Below are 23,443 nucleotides of genomic sequence, written 5' to 3' on the forward strand. Positions count from 1 at the left end.
ACCTTAATTATCTCCTAAAGGCCTTATTTCCAAATATGGTGATGTTGGAAATTAGGGTGTCAACATAAGAATTTGGGGGATGGGACATAATTCAATCCAGAGTGACCCTTATAAAGAAGATGAGAGATAATCTGAAATACTTAAAGTTTGACAACTAGTAAAATATTATAACTAAGGTTCAAATAATTTTTACCTGACTCCACACTGTCCTTCTTGGTCACACAGTTTATCTGGAAATTTCCCTCTACAAAATGCAGTTCATTAGTTGATTGCAGAGTCATCAAAACCAACTTCATGGTTTTACTTATTGCATACTTGTGAAAAATGACATTTATAAAATGTTCTGGATTTTTTTTAGTCAGCTGAAGTCAGGTAGCTTTAAAATTGCTATCAAAAGTAGTAAGCTAAGTTTTGTTTTTGTGTTTTTTAATAAATTTATTTATTTTAGTTGGGGGCTAATTACTTTACAATATTGTAATAGTTTTTGCCATACATTGACATGAATCAGCCATGGGTCTACATGTGTTCCCCTTCCTGGACCCCCCACCCACCTCCCTCCCCATCCCATCCCTCTGGGCCATCCCATTGCCCCGGCCCTGAGCCCTTGTCTCATGCATCGAACATGGAATGGTGTTCTGTTTCACATATGATAATATACATGTTTCAATGCTATTCTCCCAGAACGTCCCACCCTCACCTTCTCCCTCAGAGTCCATAAAATTGTTCTATGCATCTGTGTCTCTTATTCTGTCTCGCATATAGGGTTATCGTTACCATCTTTCAAATTCCATATATATGCATTAGTATACTGTATTGGTGTTTTTCTTTCTGGCTTACTTCACTCTGTATAATGGGCTCCAGTTTCATCCATCTCAGTAGAACCGATTCAAATGTATTTTTTTTAATGGCTGAGTAATATTCCATTGTGTATATGTACCACAGCTTCCTTATCCATTCGTCTGCTGATGGACATCTAGGTTGCTTCCATGTCCTGGCTATTGTAAACAGTGCTGCAATGAACATTGGGGTACACGCATCTCTTTCAATTCTGGTTTCTTCGGGGAAAATTAGAATTGTAGTGACCAGGCTGGAGTTGCCACCTTAGCATTCTTCATGGTTATAATTTAAATATCAAAAGAAAATATCTCATTCTATATTTTACAGAAGATGACCTAAGAAATACGGGACCAGTAGATTCTCAAATATATCTTGAAGAAATGTCTTGGAATGAAGGTTGGAATTATTTTTTTCTCTTGATTACAATCAGGAAAAATATTAGGGACTTTGTATGAGAAAAAAAAAAAAAAACTCCATAGGATGTTAGAAATCTTAAAAAGGAATAACAGCTTGGCTTTTTACATATATGTGGGTGTTTTTGTTTGGAATATTTTTGTTTCATTCTAAACTTCAATTATTGGTGTCCCCCTATGTGACTCATTCCCAGTTATTTTTCTGTCCTAATTAGATGTTAGCTACTTAAGGTTTCATATGGATTTCTTTTTTAAACTACTTTGATTTTTGGTTTACTCTCCATCTGTGTAAGAGGGAAAATAAAGTCAAAGAGGTAATTTCTTCCATCCTATGTTGACCCTTGAGATGAATTTCTAGTAGAATATATGTAGAAGGGGAAAAAGTAGTAGCAGTGACAGATTTTGTTTTATTGAGCTCCAGAATCACTGCAGATGGTGACTGCAGCCATGAAATTAAGACACTTGCTCCTTAGAAGGAAACCTATGACAAACCTAGACAGTGTATTAAAAAGCAAAAACGTCACTTTGTCGACAAAGGTCTGTATAGTCAAAGTTATGGTTTTCCCTGTAGTCATGTAGATATCAGTGTAGAACCATAAAGAAGGCTGAGTGCCGAAGAATTGGTGCTTTTGAATTAGAAGACTCCTGAGAGTCCCTTGGATGGCAAGATCAAACCAGTCAATTCTATAGGAAATCAACCCTTAATATTCATTGGAAGGACTGATATTGAAGCTCTAGTACAGTGGCCACCTGATGTGAAGAGCCAGCTCATTGGAAAAAACCCTGATGCTGGGAAAGATTGAAGGCAAAGGAGAAGGGTTCATTTTCCTATTGGTACAAAGTAAAAAGAGTCATCCTGCAAGGTGGGAGACCTGGGTTCAATCCCTCGGTTGGGAAGATCCCCTAAGGAGGGCACGGCAACCCACTCCAGTATTCCTGCCTAGAGAATCTCCATGGACAGAGGAACCTGGCAGGCTGCAGTCCATGGGGTTGCAGAGTTGGACACAACTGAGAGATTAAGCACAGCACAGCATAGAAAAGTCTAAGGTTCTCTCCTCTTTAATGGGCTTCCCTGATGGCTCAGTGGTAAGGAATCTGCCTGCAATTCAGGAGACCTGGGTTTGATCCATGGGTCGGGAAGATCCCTTGGAGGAGAAAATGGCAACCCACTTCAGTATTCTTGCCTGAAGAATCCCATGGACAGAGGAGCCTGGCGGGCTATCGTCCATGGGGTCGCAGAGTCAGACACGACTGAGTGACTAACGTTTACTGATAAAAGAAACATGTTAAGTTGGCTTATTTAGTTGATTGTTCTCCCGAGACCAAACTTGGTTAGAGAATAAATACAAAGCAGCTGAATTTTTTTTCTTTTTCTTTTCATGGCATATGATGAGATCTAGATGTTAAAAAACGAAGTTATGGGATTAAATGAAGATATTTGGTTCCAAATAGGAAAAGGAGTATGTCAAGGCTGTATATTGTCACCCTGCTTATTTAACTTATATGCAGATTACATCATGAGAAACACTGGGCTGGAGGAAGCACAAGCTGGAATCAAGACTGCCAGGAGAAGTATCGATAACCTCAGATATGTAGATGACACCACCCTTATGGCAGAAAGTGAAGAAGAACTAAAGAGCCTCTTGATGAAAGTGAAAGAGGAGAGTGAAAAAGTTGGCTTAAAGCTCAGAAAACTAAGATCATGGCATCCGGTCCCATCACTTCATGGCAAATAGATGGGGAAACAATGTCAGACTTTATTTTTCTTGGCTCCAAAATCACTGCAGATGGTGACTGCAGACATGAAATTAAAAGACGCTTACTCCCTGGAAGGAAAGTTATGACCAACCTAGACAGCATATTAAAAAGCAGAGACATTATTCTGTCAACAAAGGTCCGTCTAGTCAAGGCTATGGTTTTTCCAATGGTCATGTATGGATGTGAGAGTTGGACTATAAAGAAAGCTGAGTGCCGAAGAATTGATGCTTTTGAACTGTGGCGTTGGAGAAGACTCTTGAGAGTCCCTTGGACTGCAAGGAGATCCAACCAATCCATCCTAGAGGAGATCAGTCCTGGGTGTTCATTGGAAGGACTGATGTTGAAGCTGAAACTCCAATACTTTGGCCACCTGATGCGAAGAGCTGACTCATTGGGAAAGACCCTGATGCTGGGAAAGATTGAGGGCAGGAGGAGAAAGGAATGACAGAGGATGAGATGGTTGGATGGCATCACCAACTCAATGGACATGTGTTTGGGTAGATTCTGGGAGTTGGTGTTGGACAGGGAGGCCTGGCATGCTGCAGTTCATGGGGTCGCAAAGAGTCGGACATGACTGAGCAACTGAACTGAAGATACTTGATTATAAGATGTCTCTTTATAGATTTAGTTCATTAATCCCTAATTTATTCATGATGGTAGTAAAATAATATGATCAGTAATTATTTTTCAGTGACAGTAAAATGAAATAACCTAGTGGATCAGAGATTCTTTCGGGTAAAAGAAACAAGTATTTCAACTTACCAGGAAGATGACAGACTTATAAAATTTCTACCATTAGTAGGCAAAATGTTGCACCATATTGCCTCCTGTGGGCATCTCACTTCAGTGATTGGCTTTTTGGTTCTTTCCATCATTTGTAAACACCAAACAAACAGGTACGACACACAGAGCCCCCACAGAAAGAACACCATACTGTATGTTTATATATTAGGTTGGTGCAACATAATCATAGTTTCAGGCCATGAACTTTAAATCATTAGAACCAAGCTAAAATACATCTTTATTAATCAAAATAGGAACCATTACAGTCAACACATTTTTTGCCAATGAGAAATGTTTGTTTATTCCCATAGCATAAAAATCTGTGCTTCAGGATTCAGCGAACTCTTGGAAAGCATTTTTTGCATCCTGCTGGTTGTGGAAGCATTTTCCCTGCAAAAAGTTGTCGAGATCCTTGAAGAAGTGGTAGTTGGTTGGCAAGAGGTCAGGTGAATATGGTGGATGAGGCAAAACTTCGTAGCCCAATTCATCCAACTTTTGAAACGCTGGATGTGTGATGGTGCCGTCAGGTGTTGTTGTGGAGAAGAATTGGGCCCATTTTGTCGACCAATGCTGGCTGCAAGTGTTGCAGTTTTCAGTGCATCTCGATTTGCTGAGCATACTTCTCAGATGTAAGGGCTTTGCTAGGATTCTGAAAGCTACAGTCAAACTGGCAGCAGACCACCAAACAGTGACAAAGGACATTTTTTTTTTTTGGTGCAAGTTTGGCTTTGGGAAGTGCTTTGGAGCTTCCTTTTGGTCCAGCCACTGAGCTATCACTGGTTGTTGTATAAAATCCACTGTTGGTCTCACATCACAATCTGATCAAGAAATGATTCATTGTTTTTGTGTAGAATAAAAGATGACACTTCAAAACGACGATTTTTTTTATATACAGTCAATGAGGCATCCACTTAGCAAGCTTTTTCACCTTTCCAATTTGCTCCAAATGCTGGATGACTGTAGAATGGTCAATGTTGAGTTCTTCAGCAACTTCTCCTGTAGTTGTAAGAGGATCAACTTCAATGATGGCTCTCAATTGGTAATTTTCAACTTCCGATGGCCAGTCACTATGCTCATTTTCAAGGCCCTCATCTCCTTTGCAAAACGTCTTGAACCACCACTGCACTGTACATTTGTTAGCACTTCCTGGGCTAAATGCGTTGTTGATGTTGTGAGTAGTCTCAACTGCTTTACGACTCAAATTTGCTTCTTGTCTAACATCATTTCCCTAGTCTAAAAAAAATATAAAATAAACAGCAAGTAATAAGCCATTAGTAAAAAAATATAAAGTGAAAAATGTGCATTAAAATGATGACCACATTTAGAATGTATTCCAATATCAACTTGCACCAACGTAATATTTTAATCAAAATTCTTGAAATAGAGTGATACCAGAAGAGACAGGAATCTGCTGAATTCAGCAGTTTTTTCTGAAATGATATACTGCGGGCAAAGGGATGCTCCTTGACAATAAGACACGTAGGGCTATTTCTTTTTCTTTCACAGTAATATTTTAGACAAACACTGTTCAGAAGAATATAAAATTTATATGAATCTTAAAGAAACATAAGACTTCAAATAAATTTCATTGATCACTTCTGAGCATCTCCTTTCCTAGCAAGATTTTTGGCCTAGCATTTCATAGTTTCCATCCATCTCCTCCACAGATAATGACCTTTTAGTAATTAATTTTCAGAAGCACTGCCCCTATACAAGACATTTTTTCAAGTTTTCATTTAAATATATTTTATATTGACAGATCGTTTATTTTGCATTTTTTGTGGAATAGTTGCACTTTTTAATTTACATGTAAGTGTTTTTTATTTTTTTTGCAGATGATCATTCCTTTTCTCTGAGCTGTCGATGCGGCGGAAAATACAGTGTTTCAAAGGATGAAGCAGAAGAAGTTACGCTGATTTCTTGTGATACATGTTCACTAATTATTGAACTCCTTCATTATCGCTGAGATTGTTCACTAAGTGGAATTATTTAGAGAATTCAGACACATGGAGGAGAGGCCACTCCACCCTTGTCCATTCAAGCAAATGTATAAAGCTGATAAAAAAAAGGATTCTTTTCTTTGTCAGCTGTGCTTTTGCAGAGAAAATATGACTGTCAAGCAGAGGCCACCTGGATTAAAAGAAAATTAATTTCATCATTCATATGTATTTACATTTATAGATCACAAGAAAGGGGTCTTGAATTTAAAGTTATATTTAATAAATTCTCACCTGAAAACTATTATTGGTTCATTTTCCTATTGGTACAAAGTAAAAATTTTCCTTTCTTCGTGTAGGTATGTCTCTTTTAATGGGTCATAGAATCATATTCTTTTGTAGTTGCTGTTTTTGAAGTAATTTGATATATCTAGCTGCTAAAGTAATACGCCTTTTATACAACTCTCTCAAATCTCAGGTCATTAGAATTAAGTTAGAATCTTTGTGAATAACGTGTAAGCCTAGCTTCCCCATGATGAAAGCTGAATATGGATATTCATTAGGTTATTTCAAAGTTAATAAAGTGAAATGGCAACTGTAGAAAGAAGGATAGCCCTGGAGTCAGAAAACATGACTATTGTGTTGCTGGTATGATGAAATGGACTTTTTAAATGTGTTGTTATTGATTGTAGTTAACTATAAAGACTTTGATTTTCTGTATATTTACTATTCTATGTACAGAGTAAGTCAGAACTCATTTAAAAATTTTTTAAGAAATCTTTTATGGGATCACTGAAACTTTCTTCCTCAATTTCAAATGACTGAGCCAAGCATGTGACTTAGCAGCTTTTTATTAGGTTAAACTCTTGGTATTTATTATTGGTTTGGACTTAATAAGAAGTATTTACTACTCTACCTTGTAAATGTAGCTAAAGCATGAGGCATATTCAAGAGGAGTAAATTATTTTCATTATACCTATACAACCAAAAATTTGAAAGTGAGGTGGTTCTAGGTTTTCCCTAAAAATACTTTTATATCTAAATTTAGATGACTTATTTTGGATTATATTTTTATCCGTATATTTTGAACAAATATAGCTTCCAGAGTATGTGGTGCTTATTCTTTATATTTAACAATTAAAAATAAAACTGAATAACAAATAGTTTATTAGTAAGTACATGGTTTTAGTGATAGTAAACTCATTTGAACAGAAGACAATAATCAAATGAAAAGAATAAATGTTTGCTACTCATCAGAGAATCTGTGACCATTAGGGCTGTCACGTAGAAATCCAAAATCATTCAGAGGCCAAATCTGTAAAATCAGACATGATTGAAGACAATTAGTAAAGTGATGTTATAGCATCATCATATTTCCCTTGTCATCCCTTTCTCCTTATTCTACAATCAAGAACAAATTTTCCACATCAAAATAACACTGTAGAAAGTAAATGTGTATTTGTGTACATATTTAAAATCTAAAATTTGGAACATTCAAACATTATATAAGAAATAATATGTTTGTGTGTGTGTTTTCTTTCACTACTGTCAAAATTAACTGTAAGCCTAAGTACTTGAGTATAACATCTGCTTAAGTGTAAAAAATCCTGTAAATTGCACCAACTACTCATGTCTGTTTTTCTCCTTACTGCCTGTGACAAAATGGAAAGGCCAACAATAACAATAATCTTTACTCTGACTCAGTGATTTACTACAGCGATGCACATGACTCACTGCACTTACTAACAACTGGGACATCCCTGCATTCCAGCTAGCTGGACTCTAGACTGCTCTTCTGCAAATGCATATTAATATGTGCCCTGGGTATGAATATGGTTGGAAAAGTTGTATGAGAGAAAATTAAAATTTTGGAAAGTTAAAAGCTTCTTATGCTACCACTAAAGTAATTTGAACTTTGTTATTCAAACAAAAATATTTTAAATTACCTGTCATAATAGGGGAGTGGTAATGTTTATTATAGCTATGAAGGTTAACATGTTCCTAAGGTGTAGTCATTGTAACAGCCTAAAGATTTCAAAGATCATTTGAAAGAAACTGTTTTTTTTTGTTTTTTTCCCCAGCTCAGAAAAGAAAGCCTGCATTGTAAGCAGAAAACAGCAGTACCTTAAGGAAGATTCGTCCTCTTATTAGTCCATATGGAACAGGTCCATAGTACCTGGAATCTGTAGAATTCTGTAGATTATCACCTTCTAACCAAACATGACCCTTTGGCACCTAGAATTAGAGAAGAAAGCACCCCCTTTCAAAACAAATATGGATGCTATGAATAAAAAAATTATGTCTTTTGGAGGCAGCAAGGAACGTCCTAAAGTTCTTTTGTAAAATATAGTCAAACCTATGGTTTGCATTTTTGCTATTATCTCCGGCAAAATAACATTTACTAAATATTAGTAAGTAGTATTAATATTTCAACTTTTAAAAAGACCTATCTTTTTTGCCACATGGTTCCCAAACATTAATTTGTTATACAAACCCCAAACTGAGGTTATAAGAGATCAAAACAGTGTGACAGGGTCATTAATTTAATAGACTTCAAAAGAGGTCATTAGGCTGCTGACTGAAAATGTGCCCCCCTGTCTCAATAACAGCATAAGCAGGGCAGCCACTCACTCAGCAACATCCTGGGGCCAATACCAAGGCCAGACCTATTAGAATGTTCATGATGAACTAAGTGGTAATTGATTGTGACATCAATTACAAATAATCTCATCATTTTATTGGAGTGGGCTTGTCAGAATTCTAATTAAGATCCTTGTTCTGCCTTTGTACAGGCCATATCTTCAATGTATTATATACTTCAATAATGACCATCAAGAACTAGAAGGACCTATTATAAAATCATCAGTTGTGAAATTAATGATGGTGACCCTCTACTAAATGAAAAGATCTTATATATGTCCTGTGTATTAACTGGTAAATAATATAAATTTAAATTTTTAGTCAATGACAATCATAAACATATTTAGAACATGTTACTGTAAAAAAATGTGCACTGTGATATGAGACAAATGTCTATTAATATCTCCTCAATATAAACTTTAAAAATTATTCTCCAGCAATTCTGTTTTTAAAATTGTATTTTAAAGTTTCTTTTTTTAGTTTTTGTTACCCAAGAAAGTTGATTTACTGACTAGCCAAAACGATCTATTGGGAAGGAATTAATTTTCACTATTCTTTTGACTGATTATTACTTGGGAACCTTATGTGAAGAAGAATAGTCCTATTAGGTTTAGTAAGAAATGACCGATTTTTTAAATGTCACAATTTTTTTTTTTCAAAGACCATCTTTTAGAGCAGTTTTACGTTCACAGCACAAGAGGAAGGTACGGAGATTTCCCATAAGCCTCCCACCCCCACACATGCATGGCCTCCCTACTACTGACATCCCCTACTAGAGTGGCATATTTGTTACACCTGGTGAACTCACACTACCATCAAAATCACCCAAAGTCCCATAGTTTACTTAGGGTTCACTCTTGGTGTTGTACATTCTGTGAATTTGGATGAGTGTACAACATGGATCCCCTACCACAGTATTATACAGAATTTTTTCACTGCCCCCCAAATCCTCTGTGATCTGCCTATTTCATTTCTCCCCCCACCTCCCCTGCCATCACCTCTGAATTTTAACTATTGGAAAAATTAATTTGTACAAGCACGTAAAATATGAAGTACACTTTACATCAGATATAATTTTGGAATGTCTTATGTAGAAATATTAGCCCAAAATGAATCAAGCTAAATATTTTCATTTAAATACACTTAAATGTCAAATCTATTGCAAGAGAAAGAATAAAAGTGTTTTGAAAGAATATCAGATATTGTTAAGATCATTAAATCCTACTGGTGGAACTACCATAGGTTCTAGGGCCAATAGCAAAGTTAGTTCCTACCTATATAATAATATAAGGCAATGCCTAAGAATGTTCAAACTACTGCACAATTGCACTCATCTCACACGCTAGTAAAGTAACGCTTAAAATTCTCCAAGCCAGGCTTCAGCAATATGTGAACCGTGAACTTCCAGGTGTTCAAGCTGGTTTTAGAAAAGGCAGAAGAACCAGAGATCAAATTGCCAACATCTGCTGGATCATCGAAAAAGCAAGAGAGTTCCAGAAAAACATCTATTTCTGCTTTATTGACTATGCCGAAGCCTTTGACTGTGTGGATCACAATAAACTGTGGAAAATTCTGAAAGAGATGGGAATACCAGACCACCTACCTGCCTTTTGAGAAACCTGTATGCAAGTCAGGAAGCAACAGTTAGAACTGGACATGGAACAACAGACTGGTTCCAAATAGGAAAAGGAGTACGTCAAGGCTGTATATTGTCACCCGGCTTATTTAACTTATATGCAGAGTACATCATGAGAGATGCTAGGCTGGATGAAGCACAAGCTGGAATCAAGATTGCTGGGAGAAATATCAGTAACCTCAGATATGCAGATGACACCACCCTTATGGCAGAAAGTGAAGAAGAACTAAAGAGCCTCTTGATGAAAGTGAGAGAGGAGAGTGAAAAAGTTGGCTTAAAGCTCAACATTCAGAAAACTAAGATCATGGCATCTGGTCCCATCACTTCATGGGAAATAGATGGGGAAACAGTGGAAACAGTGGCTGACTTTATTTTTCTGGGCTCCAAAATCACTGCAGATGGTGACTGCAGCCATGAAATTAAAAGACACTTACTCCTTGGAAGGAAAGTTATGACCAACCTAGACAGCATATTAAAAAGCAGAGACATTACTTTGCCAACAAAGGTCCGTCTCAAGGCTACGGTTTTTCCAGTAGTCATGTATGGATGTGAGAGTTGGACTATAAAGAAAGCAGAGCACTGAAGAATTGATGCTTTTGAACTGTGGTGTTGGAGAAGACTCTTGAGAGTCCCTTGGACTGCAAGGAGATCCAACCAGTCCATCCTAAAGATCAGTCCTGGGTGTTCACTGGAAGGACTGATGTTGAAGCTGAAACTCTAATACTTTGGCCACCTGATGCGAAGAGCTGACTCATTGGAAAAGACCCTGATGCTGGGAAAGATTGAAGGCAGGAGAAGAAGGGGGACAACAGAGGATGAGATGGTTGGATGGCATCACCCACTCAATGGACATTGGTTTGGGTGGACTTGGGAGTTGTTGATGGACAGGGAGGCCCGGCGTGCTGCGGTTCATGGGGTCGCGAAGAGTCAGCCACGACTGAGCAACTGAACTGAACTGAACTAATAAGTTGATTTATGTGCAGTGAAGTGTAAGGCTGCTCAACTAGAAAAATGAGTACATCTCAGGTCACAGATGAAAATAACAAAATAATATATCTGGAAATAGTATATGTGGGCTTCCCAGGTATCTCAAATGGTAAAGAGTCTGCCTGCAATGCAGGAGACCCAAGTTCGATTCCTGGGTTGGGAAGATCCCCTGGAGAAGGGCATGGGAACCCACTCCAGTACTCTTGCCTGAAGAATTCCATGGACAGAGGAGCCTGATGGGCTATAGTCCATGGGGTCTCAGAGTCAGACATGACTGAAGCGACAAAGCAGCAGCAGCATAAAGTACACAAATCAAGGGAGTAACCTCATCATTGATGGTACCTTTAATAAGAGCATCTCTATAAACAGGAAAACCTTCAAGTTTGAGTCTTAACATCAGTCACCTTTGCTGACCTACCCCTCTATTAATTACTCACTCACTATCAATTCATTATGTTTGAAATTCCTTTTGGAATACATACTTCTTTTTGATATGGGGTAAAGGTATACACTTTAAAATCAATTTTATAGACATATACTTTACAGTAAAATGTACTCATTTTAAGTTTTGACAAATGTGCACTCTTGTATAATCACTTACCACAATCAAGATGTAGAACATTACTATCATGCCAAATTCCCTCCTTTTTGAGTCAACCTCCCACCCCTATACCTCGTACTAGGCAACCAATGATCTGTCTCCTGTTACTAGAGATTAGTTTTACTTGTTCCTAAATCTCATACAGACTGCACAGTACATACTATTTTGTGTCTGGCTTTTGTTGAGCAGTTTTTAAATGATTAATACATGTTACATGTATCAGTCTTTCATTTCTTTTTACTGCTGAGTATTGTCGTTCAGTTGCTAAGTTGTGTCCGACTCTGTGACCCGATGTACTGTAGCTTGCGAGGCTCCTCTGTCCAGGCAAGAATACTGGAGTGGGTTGGCATTTCCTTCTCCGGGGGATCTTCCTGACCCAGGGGTCAAACCCATGTCTCCTGCACCAGCAGGTGAATTCTTAACCACTGAGCCACCAGGGAAGCCCTTCTGAGAATATCCCATTGTAAATCATAGTATTTTTTCCCATGAACCTGTTGATGGATATTTGAGTAACCTGCAATTTTTGGCTATTACAAATACAGTGCTATGAACACTGATGTATACACATCTATTTTTTTTTCCAGTAAATATGTAAGGGTGGAATTTCTGGGTCGTAAGTGTATGTTTAACCTTAAACTTTTCCAAAATACTATTTTACATTCCCAACACCAATGTATGTGTGTTTCTGTTGCTTTATAACCTTGGTATTTTCAGTTTTTAAAAGTTTTGCCTGTGAAACATGTATATTATCATATGTGAAACAGAACACCAGTCCAGGTTTGATGCATGAGACAAGTGCTCAGGGCTGGTGCAATGGGATGACCCAGAGGATGGGATGGGGAGGGAGGTGGGAGGGGGGTTCAGGATGGGGAACACATGTAAACCCATGGCTGATTCATGTCAATGTATGGCAAAAACCAACACAATATTGTAAAGTAATTAGCCTCCAACTAAAATAAATAAATAAATAAATAAATAATTAAAATAATAAAATAAAGTAAAAAAAAAAGTTTTGCCTGTCTAGTAGGCTACTGTGTTATCACACTGTGGTTTTCACTTGCATTTCTCTTAAGTATTTTTCCTTGTACCTATTAGTGTATCTTGTGAAATGTCTATTGAAAAATACTTTGCTCATTTTAAAATGGATTCTTCTTCTTCATTTTAAGAGCTCTTTATATACCTTGAGTACAAGTCTTTTGACAGGTAGTGCAAATATTTCTTCACAATCTAGGATCTTTATCTTTTCTTTTGCATTTTTCAACCTGCTGTAAAGACCATATAAATTACACTCTTAAAACTTCACTTGGTTCTTTCTTATATTTAGCACTTCTTCCCTTCTTATGTTTACCCTCTAGATCCTTGAAAGTATTTATAATTAGTGTTTTAGAGCAGGTGAGCCCAGGTTCCTAGAATCTAATGCCTAATGATCTGAGGTGGGGCTGATATAATAAGAAAAATAAAGTGCACAATAAATGTGTTTGAATCATCCTGAAACCATCCCCTGCGATCAGTGGAAAAACTGTCTTCCAGGAAACTGGGGACCACTGTTTAAGAGCACATGACTATTAATTACATTATCTTTGTCATTTCTGGATCTATTTTTCTTGTCATGGGTTTCATTTTCCCATTTCTTTACATATCTAATTTGTGACTGAGCTGAACACTCATTTGTTGAGTGGACTTTCTTTGAAGACAGCGTTGAATGTTGAGGGGGTCTATTTGGTTTCTGGAAGGCAGTTAAGTTAGCTGTCAATCAGCTTATTCCTTTCAAGCCTTGTTTTTAAGTTTGTTAAGTTGGGTCTCTCATACTGAGTATTCCAAGGGCTAGTCTAGCCCACTCCTAAGGCATGATATTCCACGGTCTCTTCTGAATACTGGGGATATTCAGTGAGATCCTTCCCCTGTGACTGGTAAAAACTTCAGTGGCTCTCAGCCCTGTGACCTCTGGGAATTGCTAGGATTTTCCCCACTAGCTATTCTTCGCTCAGTCTCTAAATTTCACCATGCCTGCTAAATTGCTTCAGTCATTGCTTCAGACTCTGCGACCCCATGGACTGTAGCCTGCCAGGCTCCTCTGTCTGTGGGATCCACGCAAGAATACTGGAGTGGGTTGCCATTTCCTCTTCCAGGAGATCTTGCCGACCCAGGGACTGAACCCAGGTCTTCTACATTGCAGGCGGATTCTTTACTGTGCGAGCCGCCAGGGAAGCCAAATTTTACCATATGCAGGCACAATTCAGTGTTCAGCCCCAAATCCAAGAGAACACTTGTGCATATTTCTCAAGATCATTCTGTGGCTCTTTTCTCCCTAGTGGTTTGATGCATAAAGTCCAACCTCTTAAATGTCCCTCTGCCCTAATCTCTGTTTCCTCAACTCAGCAACACCACTGTCCTTTGATTGAATTTTCCATCCTTGGAACCTCTGAAAACTGTCTTAAAGGCAGAAGTAGGGGAAAATATAAGGTTTGTTTGTTTCCCTTCTCCCAGGAATCTGTCTTGTACTGCCTGCGGTACACTGTCTGAAAACACTTGTTTTACATAGTTTGTCCACTTTTCCAGTTCTTTATGTAAGGAGAGCAAGTTCAGCACCAGTTACTCCATAATTGCCAGATGTTCAAATTATCTAATTTTTAAAGTCTTATTATTTTTTTTAGCATACCTCATAACAATATGAAGAGAATCCTTCTGGTTGAGAACTAAAAATTTTAATGTAAGTAAGGAGTGATTTGGCATCTCTACCTTGAATCCCCTTCAGTGGCATCCCCTGTATGTTTTCATTCTATCCTTTGCCTATCAAAATCTCAAAAAGATTTGCCAAACTCAGCATGCCATTATGTATAAGCAAAGAAGCTGAGTACAGTATCACTTGCATCTCAAAATTGACAATAGAATAAATATTCCTCAGTAGGCAGAAGTTAAACAGAGTTTATTTATAGAATAGTCACACACAGCAGACAGCTAATAGAAGGACTTGGGACTTCCCTGGAGGCTCAGTGGTAAAGAATTTGCCTGCCAATGCAAGACATGTGGATTTGATCCCTGGGTTGTGAAGATTCCCTTAAGAAGGAAATTGGGTCTCTCCCACTCCAGTATTCTTGCCTGAAAATCCCATAGACAGAGGAGCCTGGCGGGCTACAGTCCATGTGGTCACAAGAGAGTTGCACAACTAAACAACAATAGGACTTACATGGTACAGTCAGTGAAAAATATTTACAGGGTACACTTAGGTATAATTACTTTTTTAAAAAAACCCACAAAATTTTATGTATTTCAAAATTTACATTTTTGGGACCAGTATGTATTACTTAAATAATTCAATTACATATATGTACATACATATATATGTGGCTTAATATCCTTAGTTATTTTAGTAACACTTGTACTTTTTTAAAAAGGGAACATTGTCCATCACAATGCAGGTCAGGAAGAGCTTTACTGAAGTAAAAACAAATTTTTTTTCTTTGCTCATGTGGAAATAGAGAGACCCAACTTCCAATCCATACAGCAGGCTCTGCTTCTTTGCACAGTACAAGTAAATGACTGCAATTATCGTACTGTCACTAGACCTCTGGGTAACTGAAATATTAGTCTAGCTATGAACTCATTTATTTAAATAAATATAAAGTACAACACATTTTTGGTATGGGTCCAAAACTTAAACTCTGACCTTTCTGCTCAGGTGAGTGGAGTGGAATGAAGTAACGAAAAGAACAAAAATTTCCTTTCTAACTCAAAACACAGTTATTGTCTGTTGGATTAATCTACTGGTTATCACTGAGTTCAAAATTCAAACCAGGTAAGAAAAAAATCATATAGCAATATTATTCTAATAAAATATTAACAGATAAAATAGATTAAAATATACTTAAAATTATTTGTAAAAAGCCATTATAACTTTCCAATTAAAGTAGAACTCATATTTATAATAAATGTTTTACAAATGGCCAAAAGTGGAAATCTTTATTCCATGTCTTTATCATTTCTCATAACCAAAACTTTTAAAAATAGCTAATTACTTTTTCTGTTTGTACTTTTGGAAATATGCCATGACAACTTGAATGAATGCACAAGACTGAGTAAGAATACATGAATATATGTCTACAATGCCACTTAGAAATTTTTGCTCAACTTTGAATTTTCCCAGTGTCTCAGATATAACTAGCTTTAGGGCTAACTTTTAAAGCATTAAAAGAACGCTTAAATCATTCTTGGTTTTTCCTTTCTACGTCAGCGCTTTACCTCCTGAGCTATGATAAAACCTAATCTCAGGGCAGGACAAAAGAATCAAGCCGCTGGTTCTCAGCTATACTTACTGAGGTCTAGCTAAGTGCCTCCTTTATAGCACAAGCAACAAATGTAATTGCCTCATGGCCTGCGGGTGTCCACTGAACAAAAGCAGCTTTTGTGAACCAACCCACAGGTGTTACCTTTCTTGATTCAAGTGAAACCTGATGAAAGAGTCCACAATATCAAATAACACATTTACTAAACTGTAATCAAACTTATTATTTGATTAAGGAGAGACTAATTAAGAAAAAGTTCTGACTAAAGAGTAAGATATTTGTATGCTCAACCTTTCAGAAGTTTCAAAAAACAGGAAATCCTAGTAACAGACTAATTTTTAATTAACTCTCTGTTTGCCAGATATTTAAAAATTTACAATCAGCAAAGTCAGGGTATGCACTGGCCTTATTATTGTTCATGACTCTTTAATGGTTTTTCTAAAATGACTGTGAATGTAAAGAAAACAATAATTATTGAAGAAACAAAAATCATAAAGGTAATAAGGGGAGGGTAAAGCTTCTGAAATCCTTTTTTGACATGATTTTTTTTCCTGAATATATAGGAAAAGGAGAGGCATACAAAATGTAGTCATAGTAAGATGCTACGCACACAAACTAGTAGAGAGAATGCTTGTGAAATGAGACAATTTATTAATTATATAGTTTTAAAGAACTTCACACACAGCCCAGTATTTGTATGACTCATGCAAGGGCAAAACTGGGAACACCATCAGTAAATAATTGTTGGAGTTTACGTTCCTATATAAACCACCAAAACGATAAAGACATATATGTCAAAAAGTGAAACATTAAATCCCCTGAGAGGCGATCATGTAGAAGGACTTTTAAGAACACAAAACTGAGAAAACATTAATCTTTAATTTTGTAAAATGGGGCTGTCCCAAGTGTCAGTTATGGATGGGTATCTTTGAAAGCAAAACTCAAGGAACAGTTTCACTCAGATTCTATTTTTAATGACATTCTCCTTGCCACAACTTTTTGCCTATACTTGTCTCCCTGAGTAGACTTATCTGGGGGTGGGGGGGTGGGGGGGGCGGGGAAGTGCTCCCAAATGCATGACCAAGGGATTAACATTTATAAGGCCCAGGCATGACACACAGATTATTTCAATGGATACTATTTCTATGCAGTCCTGCTTCTTTTTTTCCCCATTTAAATTCTGACTTATTACTATCCTATCCCACATCATTCCCAGGAGCTGTTATTGTCTTTCCCTACTTAAAAATGGTGCCACTTTAGGTTCATAGCCAATTATCACTAAAGAGGAATTTATACAAAAGTTCTAGTAGGCTACACCTACAGCACTGGGGTGAGGGTAATGATGAGGGATGCTTTCAACCAACAGGTTCTCTTTCATTATTGAGCATCTCCCTGCTGAGCAGGTTTAGAGCTTAGTCTAAGACTTGACTTGCTCATTCTCATAGCTACTGCAAGCTAAGCTCCTTCATCTTGTCCTTCAGGACGCAATACCTCCATCCAGCCTGAACAGGAAACTCTGGGCCTGAGTTCAGATTGTAGCTCTGCCACTTACTAGTTAAACACCTTGGACAGGTTATTTAAACCTCATCTATAAAACTGGGACTAGTAAATGCCTTACAGAAATATTCTAAAAAACAAATAACACATAAGGTTCCTGGTACCTAGTAAGCAGTCACTAAATATTACCTATTGTTATTAACAGTGCTCCAGCTTCTGGATGAAGGATGCCTGCTGGGCTTTCTTTGTTCCTGATTTTTTATGCAGTCTATCCAGTTCTCTGCAAAGTGAACTGCGCTTTGCAATTTCACTTTCGTTATGCTTTTGGCCTTTTTCTTTTATACTGTATTCAATTATATAGTTCTGGTACTAGCCAAGACTTTGAATTGAATCCATTATAATTAAAAATGTACATTAATTTTGAATAGATGCCACATTAATTATGCCAACTGATTTAATGGAATTTAATGAAATTCAGTTTTTAAGACCAAATCATCCAAATGTAGCAAAGAACAACATTTTTAATATTTTAATAGGGATCTTTTCCGAGCAATGTTTATTGACTATCAAATACCTAAGCTCTTCTTTTTGAAGCATTTACTTCTTTAGAACCATCTACCAACTTGTCAAAAGGCAGAGGAAGGGGAAAAGGGTTGGAATTGAAGGCAATAAATAGGCCCTTCCATCTAATACTAACATCCCAATCCTATAGATTTTTTTTCCCTAGGACAATGGAATATTTCACTTTCCGACTTCTTTTTTGTTCTATATGTAACACGGTTACCTGCTGTGTATTTGGATTAGTATTTAAAAGAAGTACCTTATATTCTCATTTCAAAACTATGGCAGTACTCTCATTTTAATATAGCCTGATGTCCACTCTGGTTCTCATAGTCCAAAAGATGAGCCTAATTTAATGAAACAGGATATCTGAAAGAGTAGTAGAACATAGTGGTAAATACGTAAATAGTGAGCTTTCTCATGTTCATAGAAAAAGTCTAAATAATTAGTAAATCAGATGCTTACTATAAAAAATATGTGATAATAGGTTTCCACCAAATATTCCCACCAAATTACTCCTGGGACTTCAAATAATTCTTCCCAGTCAAAACTCATCCCTATATAGATTTATTCCTGTAGATGAATCTCTGTATCTCTTTTCAATTTCTTATGGCCCCAATGCATAACTGCTTCATACAGAGATTGTCTAGAAAACTGATTTACACCTGAAATGGAACTAGAAATAAAAGATTCGAAGTATTCTTGTACTTGGTATTACTAATGCCTTAAAAAAAGTGTTGTGCTGCATGATTTCCTTTGATAGATACTTCTCCTTTTTAGGTATTATTTATTACAAACAGAATTCTAATGTCCCATACCCTGGAAGTTATTTAGAATAATATGTAGCTTTGTGAATACAAAGTTGCAAAATAGGCAGATGGAGGACAGATGATTTTTTTTTTTCTGCAATAATGTTAAGATATGAAGAGAATAGCTAAAGATCTTTAAAAAGGTTGATCTCTGGGGGCTGAGAGCATCAAAACATTGTTTTGACTAATAAGACATCATGAAAATATACTGTGGACATCAAGGAGGGAATCGTACAACACCCAGACATCATTTTGGGAAAGCACTTGTTTTCTTCTCACTTCCATTGCCACTGTACTCATTTTAAGTACAATCAATCATAGGCTTATTATATAGGCTTCCAGAGTACTCCAAAACTGACCCAAGTTTTTGGCTCTAGCAATAGAGATAGATGATGCATTTCTTCCAACATCCAATCCTGTTTAGACATTCTCCTAATCTTTCTTCGAACTTTTACTGCCTTCCATTCTTAATGTTATTTTCTCAATTATGTCTTATGGCCTACTTATTAACTGGGTTTTCTGCCTCTGGCCTCTCCTATTCCAATCATCCTTTATTAAACTATCCTCGATTAGCCTATATTAATCAGGGTGATCTCTAAAAACCTAAGTCTGATAATGTTACTCCCAGGACTTCCTGGTAGTCCAGTGGTTAGAACTCTGCTTCCACTGCAGGGGCATGGATGGGTTCAATCCCTGGTCGGGGAATTAAGATTCTGCAAGCCATGTAGTATGGCCAAACTAAAGTTACTCCCCTGCTTGAGACATACAAGGAATTCAACCCTGATTACCTTTTCACTTTTATCTGTTTGCTAGTCATCCCTCCCCACTGTATGTCCCAGATGTAGGAACTTATTTTTCACGGCTGCCCGAAGCACAGTGCTGCTCTCTCCCTTCTAGAACCTGAATATGCTGCTTTCTTGGATAATGATCTTATCCAAGCACCCACTTATCCTTTAGAACTTCAACTTTTACCTCCCAACTCTGGAGTAATCCGATCCACCCCAGTGTAGATGAATATCCTGTTACACCATTTTGTAATTCCTTGTCTGCCGGGAGCCAGCTCACGAGATCCCACCCATGACAGAGTCATGAGGAAAAGGACTGATCGAGCACGGCTTCTCAGGCCTCAGGGATTCTCGGAAGGCTGCCTCAGCGCTCACCTTAAAGATGATGTCTGTTTCTCTGATGTTTATTATAATAAACCTCCTCTTATTTTCTGTGACTTAGACAAAAGGCCTATTCTGATTCTCTTCTAAAATAGATCTTTCTGAAACCTGAATCGACAAGGCCCCTGAACGGTAACACCCTAATAAAATTATCTAAGATATAGGGTATACTAATCTAAATTCCTCTTACTGGCATATTGGTTTGTTTAATAAATATACCTGTGCCTTTGGAGCTAATGTGCTTGACTGCTCCTTACCAATAAACAACATTGAGAGCCTCCACACAGAAAGCCCCAATGGGCACAGAGCCCTTCATAGAAGAAAGGGCTTATTAGAAAACGTAAGAAATATTACTTTATAAAACTGTTACTTAGTCTATATTTACTATGTTTTTACTCTTAACGTATTTAGCCTATATAATGAAAACATAATAGTTGGAGATTTATATAAATAAAAGTTTAGCTTTAATACAAATAATAAGACAATTGTTAATTCAGCTGGTGATTTTTGCTAAGAACTGATCTTCGTACTACATTGTTTCAGCCTGCCGTACCATGACTTTATGGGACCACATTCTTTTCCCTTAAGCTCAAGGCAAAAGATAGATTATAAAAAAACAGGTTTTACTTTTAAACTTTGAGTTGATGAATTCTTTCTTTGTCATAATCTGCTGTGCCTGTATTCTTTAAAAAATGTAACTCTGGTACGTTCTGTGCCTGATACAAAAGTGTTCTGGCTGATCAACCTTTATCAATAAAGAGTCACAAGATGTTAGCAGGCTTCCAGGCCAGAAGATGATGTAAACAAAATGAAACTTTGTTAAGATATACAAACAGTATCCTGGTTTCGATAAGGGTCAAAAAACTGCTGACCCATTGAGCTGATTTGGCATGACTCTACATTTTACATTTGTCTCTATGTACAACTAAAGATATAAAAGCTGCCTTGAAAACAATAAAGTCAGAAGACACTTGGAAACACCAAGACTCGCTGTGTCTTCTCATTCGCATCGCCAACGCCGTCCATCCTGAGGGAACCCTGGACCAGCTGGAGCAGGACTCCGGCACTTGTCTGCTCCTCCAACATGACTACAAATTCTTAAAGCTGTATTGTTCAACATGGTAGCCACTAGTAACATATGTGACCATGTAATCTTACAAATTATATAAAACTAAAAATTTATTTCCTCAGGCACACTAGCCATGTAAACTTAAAAATTCATTTCCCCAAACACACTAACCACGTTTCCTATACTCAACAGCCACATGAACCTAGAGGCTACCACACTGGACAGTGCAGATATAGACTATTCCATTTTTGCAGGAAGTTCTATTGGACAGCCAGCAGGCAGGGACTTACCTACTCTAACATGGAGGAGACCCTCAAGTAATGTTCAGTAATGCTTGGAATTAATGAAATTAGTGAATTCATGAATAAATAAAAGGAAAATTGTGAAGTTATTGTCTGGCAAATGTGCCCACCCCTGTAGCCTCCTAAAGGCCTTTTGCGGAAGTCTTCTCTCCGTCCTCCCAAGTCCAGTGGTTTCCCCTGCTCCTGAGGCACAGTCTCATTAAAGAAGACGCCTAGTGCTTGGATTGGTTGGGGCTGAGGTATATTTGCAGTTAGGGTCAGAAGTCCATATCAGTCTATGTCCCCAGACCTACTCTTTCTTTACATAAGGGAAGTCCGGTCAAATTTCAAGTCTCTTCTGATGACAGAAGGTTTCTCTAATCCTTCCTGATTTAGAGATTTAAACACACAATGTACAGGAAGTAGACTGGAATCTTGAGTTACATCTTAGAATTTTAAATTACTCACCCTATAGTCTTAAGTACTTTGTTTCCCTTCCTTCTTGGCTCTGTAGGTGTATTAATAGTACAGTTGTAAGCTAGCTATGCCAAACCAAAAGATTCTGAAATTTTCTTAAAATAGTTATGAAAATTCCAATCCAGGAGGAAAGTATGTTCAGGTATCTAGGCGAGCAGTATCATGGCCTGTAATGTCAGTATTTTCCAGCTAATCTACTATCTTCAACTGTTTTATAACATGCATACTTGCTTTTAAATCTGTAATTCCTCTTTTCCATTTTTATTTTAGGTAAAGACTGGTAGAGTGAGAATGTTTTTATAGATTAAGTGGGTCACAGAAACCTGTAGGATTTTAATTACCCAAAGTGGTAAGAGAAGAATTTCATTCAGTTGTTTATTTCAGAAGACATTTGAATATATTCCACCTAGTCAACGGCAGCTTTCCAGAAGACCACTGCATCAGATCAGGAAGCCGCTCAGAACACGTTCTCTTTACTACTATCAGAGTGCAAGTCTGTCTAGATGCTTACGTTAACAGTAGCATTACAATTTCATTCTTAGTAATTTTTCCCAATTACTTTTAAGCAGCCTAAGTGTATACAAGTCTCATATAACATGTAGATAAAACTACATGTAATACAGCATTTAACTGAATTGCTTAAATGCCTCCCCAGAATCCCACCAATGCCACTGACTTACCAACTCTGAATGGTTAAAATATTTTCAGGTAAGCAAAACATGCTAGTTTCAAGAAGAGCTGCTACTGTTTCAACAGAAATGTTGATTTTCACAAATACATATACATACATATTCAAACACATATTAAGATAAAATACATTTCTATAAAATAATATTTTATAAACTACATATTATTGTTAAGCTAAGATCAAAATATTCTGAAAATGTTCAGGGAACACATCAGAAAATGCTTAAGTACTGAGGGCCTCAAAGATGATTCTTTAGTGTTAACATCAGAAGAAAAACACCTCAGAATTGTAAACACTAAGTCAAATTTATCTTCAGAGTTGTGTTAGCTATAGGATGAAAAAGTCATGTCATCTCCGCAGTGAACTTCACTTAGCAAAAAAGTAAACAAATTTCCTCCGCATCAGCTGCAATCAAGGCATTAGCAGTATGCCATGATTGATTACCCTGGGAGCCGTTGCTGAGAAATGGATGTGAAGCACAGGTTTTTATCACTATAGTCTGCAAAAAGCAAGTCCCTTGTTTAGATATCCTAGTTGTAATAAGTGACATTATTAGGTAGTTCTTCTATGTAAATGACATACGGATTCAGTGTATCAGCAGCTTATAATAAACAAGCCCTTTCAATCTGATGAGTCCTCTCCCTACAAAGAAGTACTTTTGTTGTTTATAATACAAGTGGCAATAGAAGACCATATGGTTGTGACTTTTAGCTAAAGTAAATGACATTTAAACAAACAGAAAAACAGCATTAGGATATTCAAAGATTTGGACTATAACCTAAATACACAGGACACATTGGGAGTTATCAGTGTTTATAAAGTGCCCATTTTCTAATGTTGTCCAATTAGATTATTTTTCAGCTTGCAATTTTATATAAATACTTCTCAGTATACAGTAAAACAGCTTTTTACCAGCATCTTATCCTATTTCAAAGTTTTCTTTTTAAGAACACGATAGACCATAGCATCCTTAGAACATTTAAACAGTTCTTTTTGAAATGTAAAACTATCTCTATTTCT

The 23,443-nt window shown here is 37.0% G+C and overlaps 2 protein-coding genes across 36 annotated transcripts in view; one reads left to right on the forward strand and one right to left on the reverse strand.

Annotated features, from left to right (window-relative positions):
• DNAJC24 (DnaJ heat shock protein family (Hsp40) member C24) overlaps positions 1 to 6,032 on the forward strand; it is a 75,382-nt gene extending 69,350 nt beyond the window's left edge. For all 5 annotated transcript variants that reach the window (XM_081544101.1, XM_081544102.1, XM_081544099.1 and 2 more), the window contains exons 4-5: positions 1,165 to 1,233; positions 5,627 to 6,032. In XM_081544101.1, coding sequence (XP_081400227.1) covers positions 1,165 to 1,233; positions 5,627 to 5,757 — 200 coding nt within the window. In that variant the 3' untranslated portion in view covers positions 5,758 to 6,032. The remainder of the gene's footprint in view (positions 1 to 1,164; positions 1,234 to 5,626) is intronic.
• Positions 4,011 to 23,443, reverse strand: part of IMMP1L (inner mitochondrial membrane peptidase subunit 1) — a 79,047-nt gene continuing 59,614 nt past the window's right edge. For 17 of the 31 annotated variants that reach the window (XM_081544122.1, XM_081544135.1, XM_081544127.1 and 14 more), the window contains 2 exons: positions 7,853 to 7,963; positions 4,011 to 7,043 (listed from right to left, as the gene is read on the reverse strand). In XM_081544122.1, the coding sequence (XP_081400248.1) occupies positions 6,975 to 7,043; positions 7,853 to 7,963 (180 nt within the window). In that variant the 3' untranslated portion in view covers positions 4,011 to 6,974. The remainder of the gene's footprint in view (positions 7,044 to 7,852; positions 7,964 to 23,443) is intronic. The other 14 variants (XM_081544108.1, XM_081544113.1, XM_081544112.1 and 11 more) reach the window with 3 other exon arrangements.

This window comes from Giraffa tippelskirchi, chromosome 11 (assembly GCF_054371585.1).
Source record: "Giraffa tippelskirchi isolate mGirTip1 chromosome 11, T2T-mGirTip1v1.2.pri, whole genome shotgun sequence".
NCBI classification, from domain to species: Eukaryota; Metazoa; Chordata; class Mammalia; order Artiodactyla; family Giraffidae; genus Giraffa; species Giraffa tippelskirchi.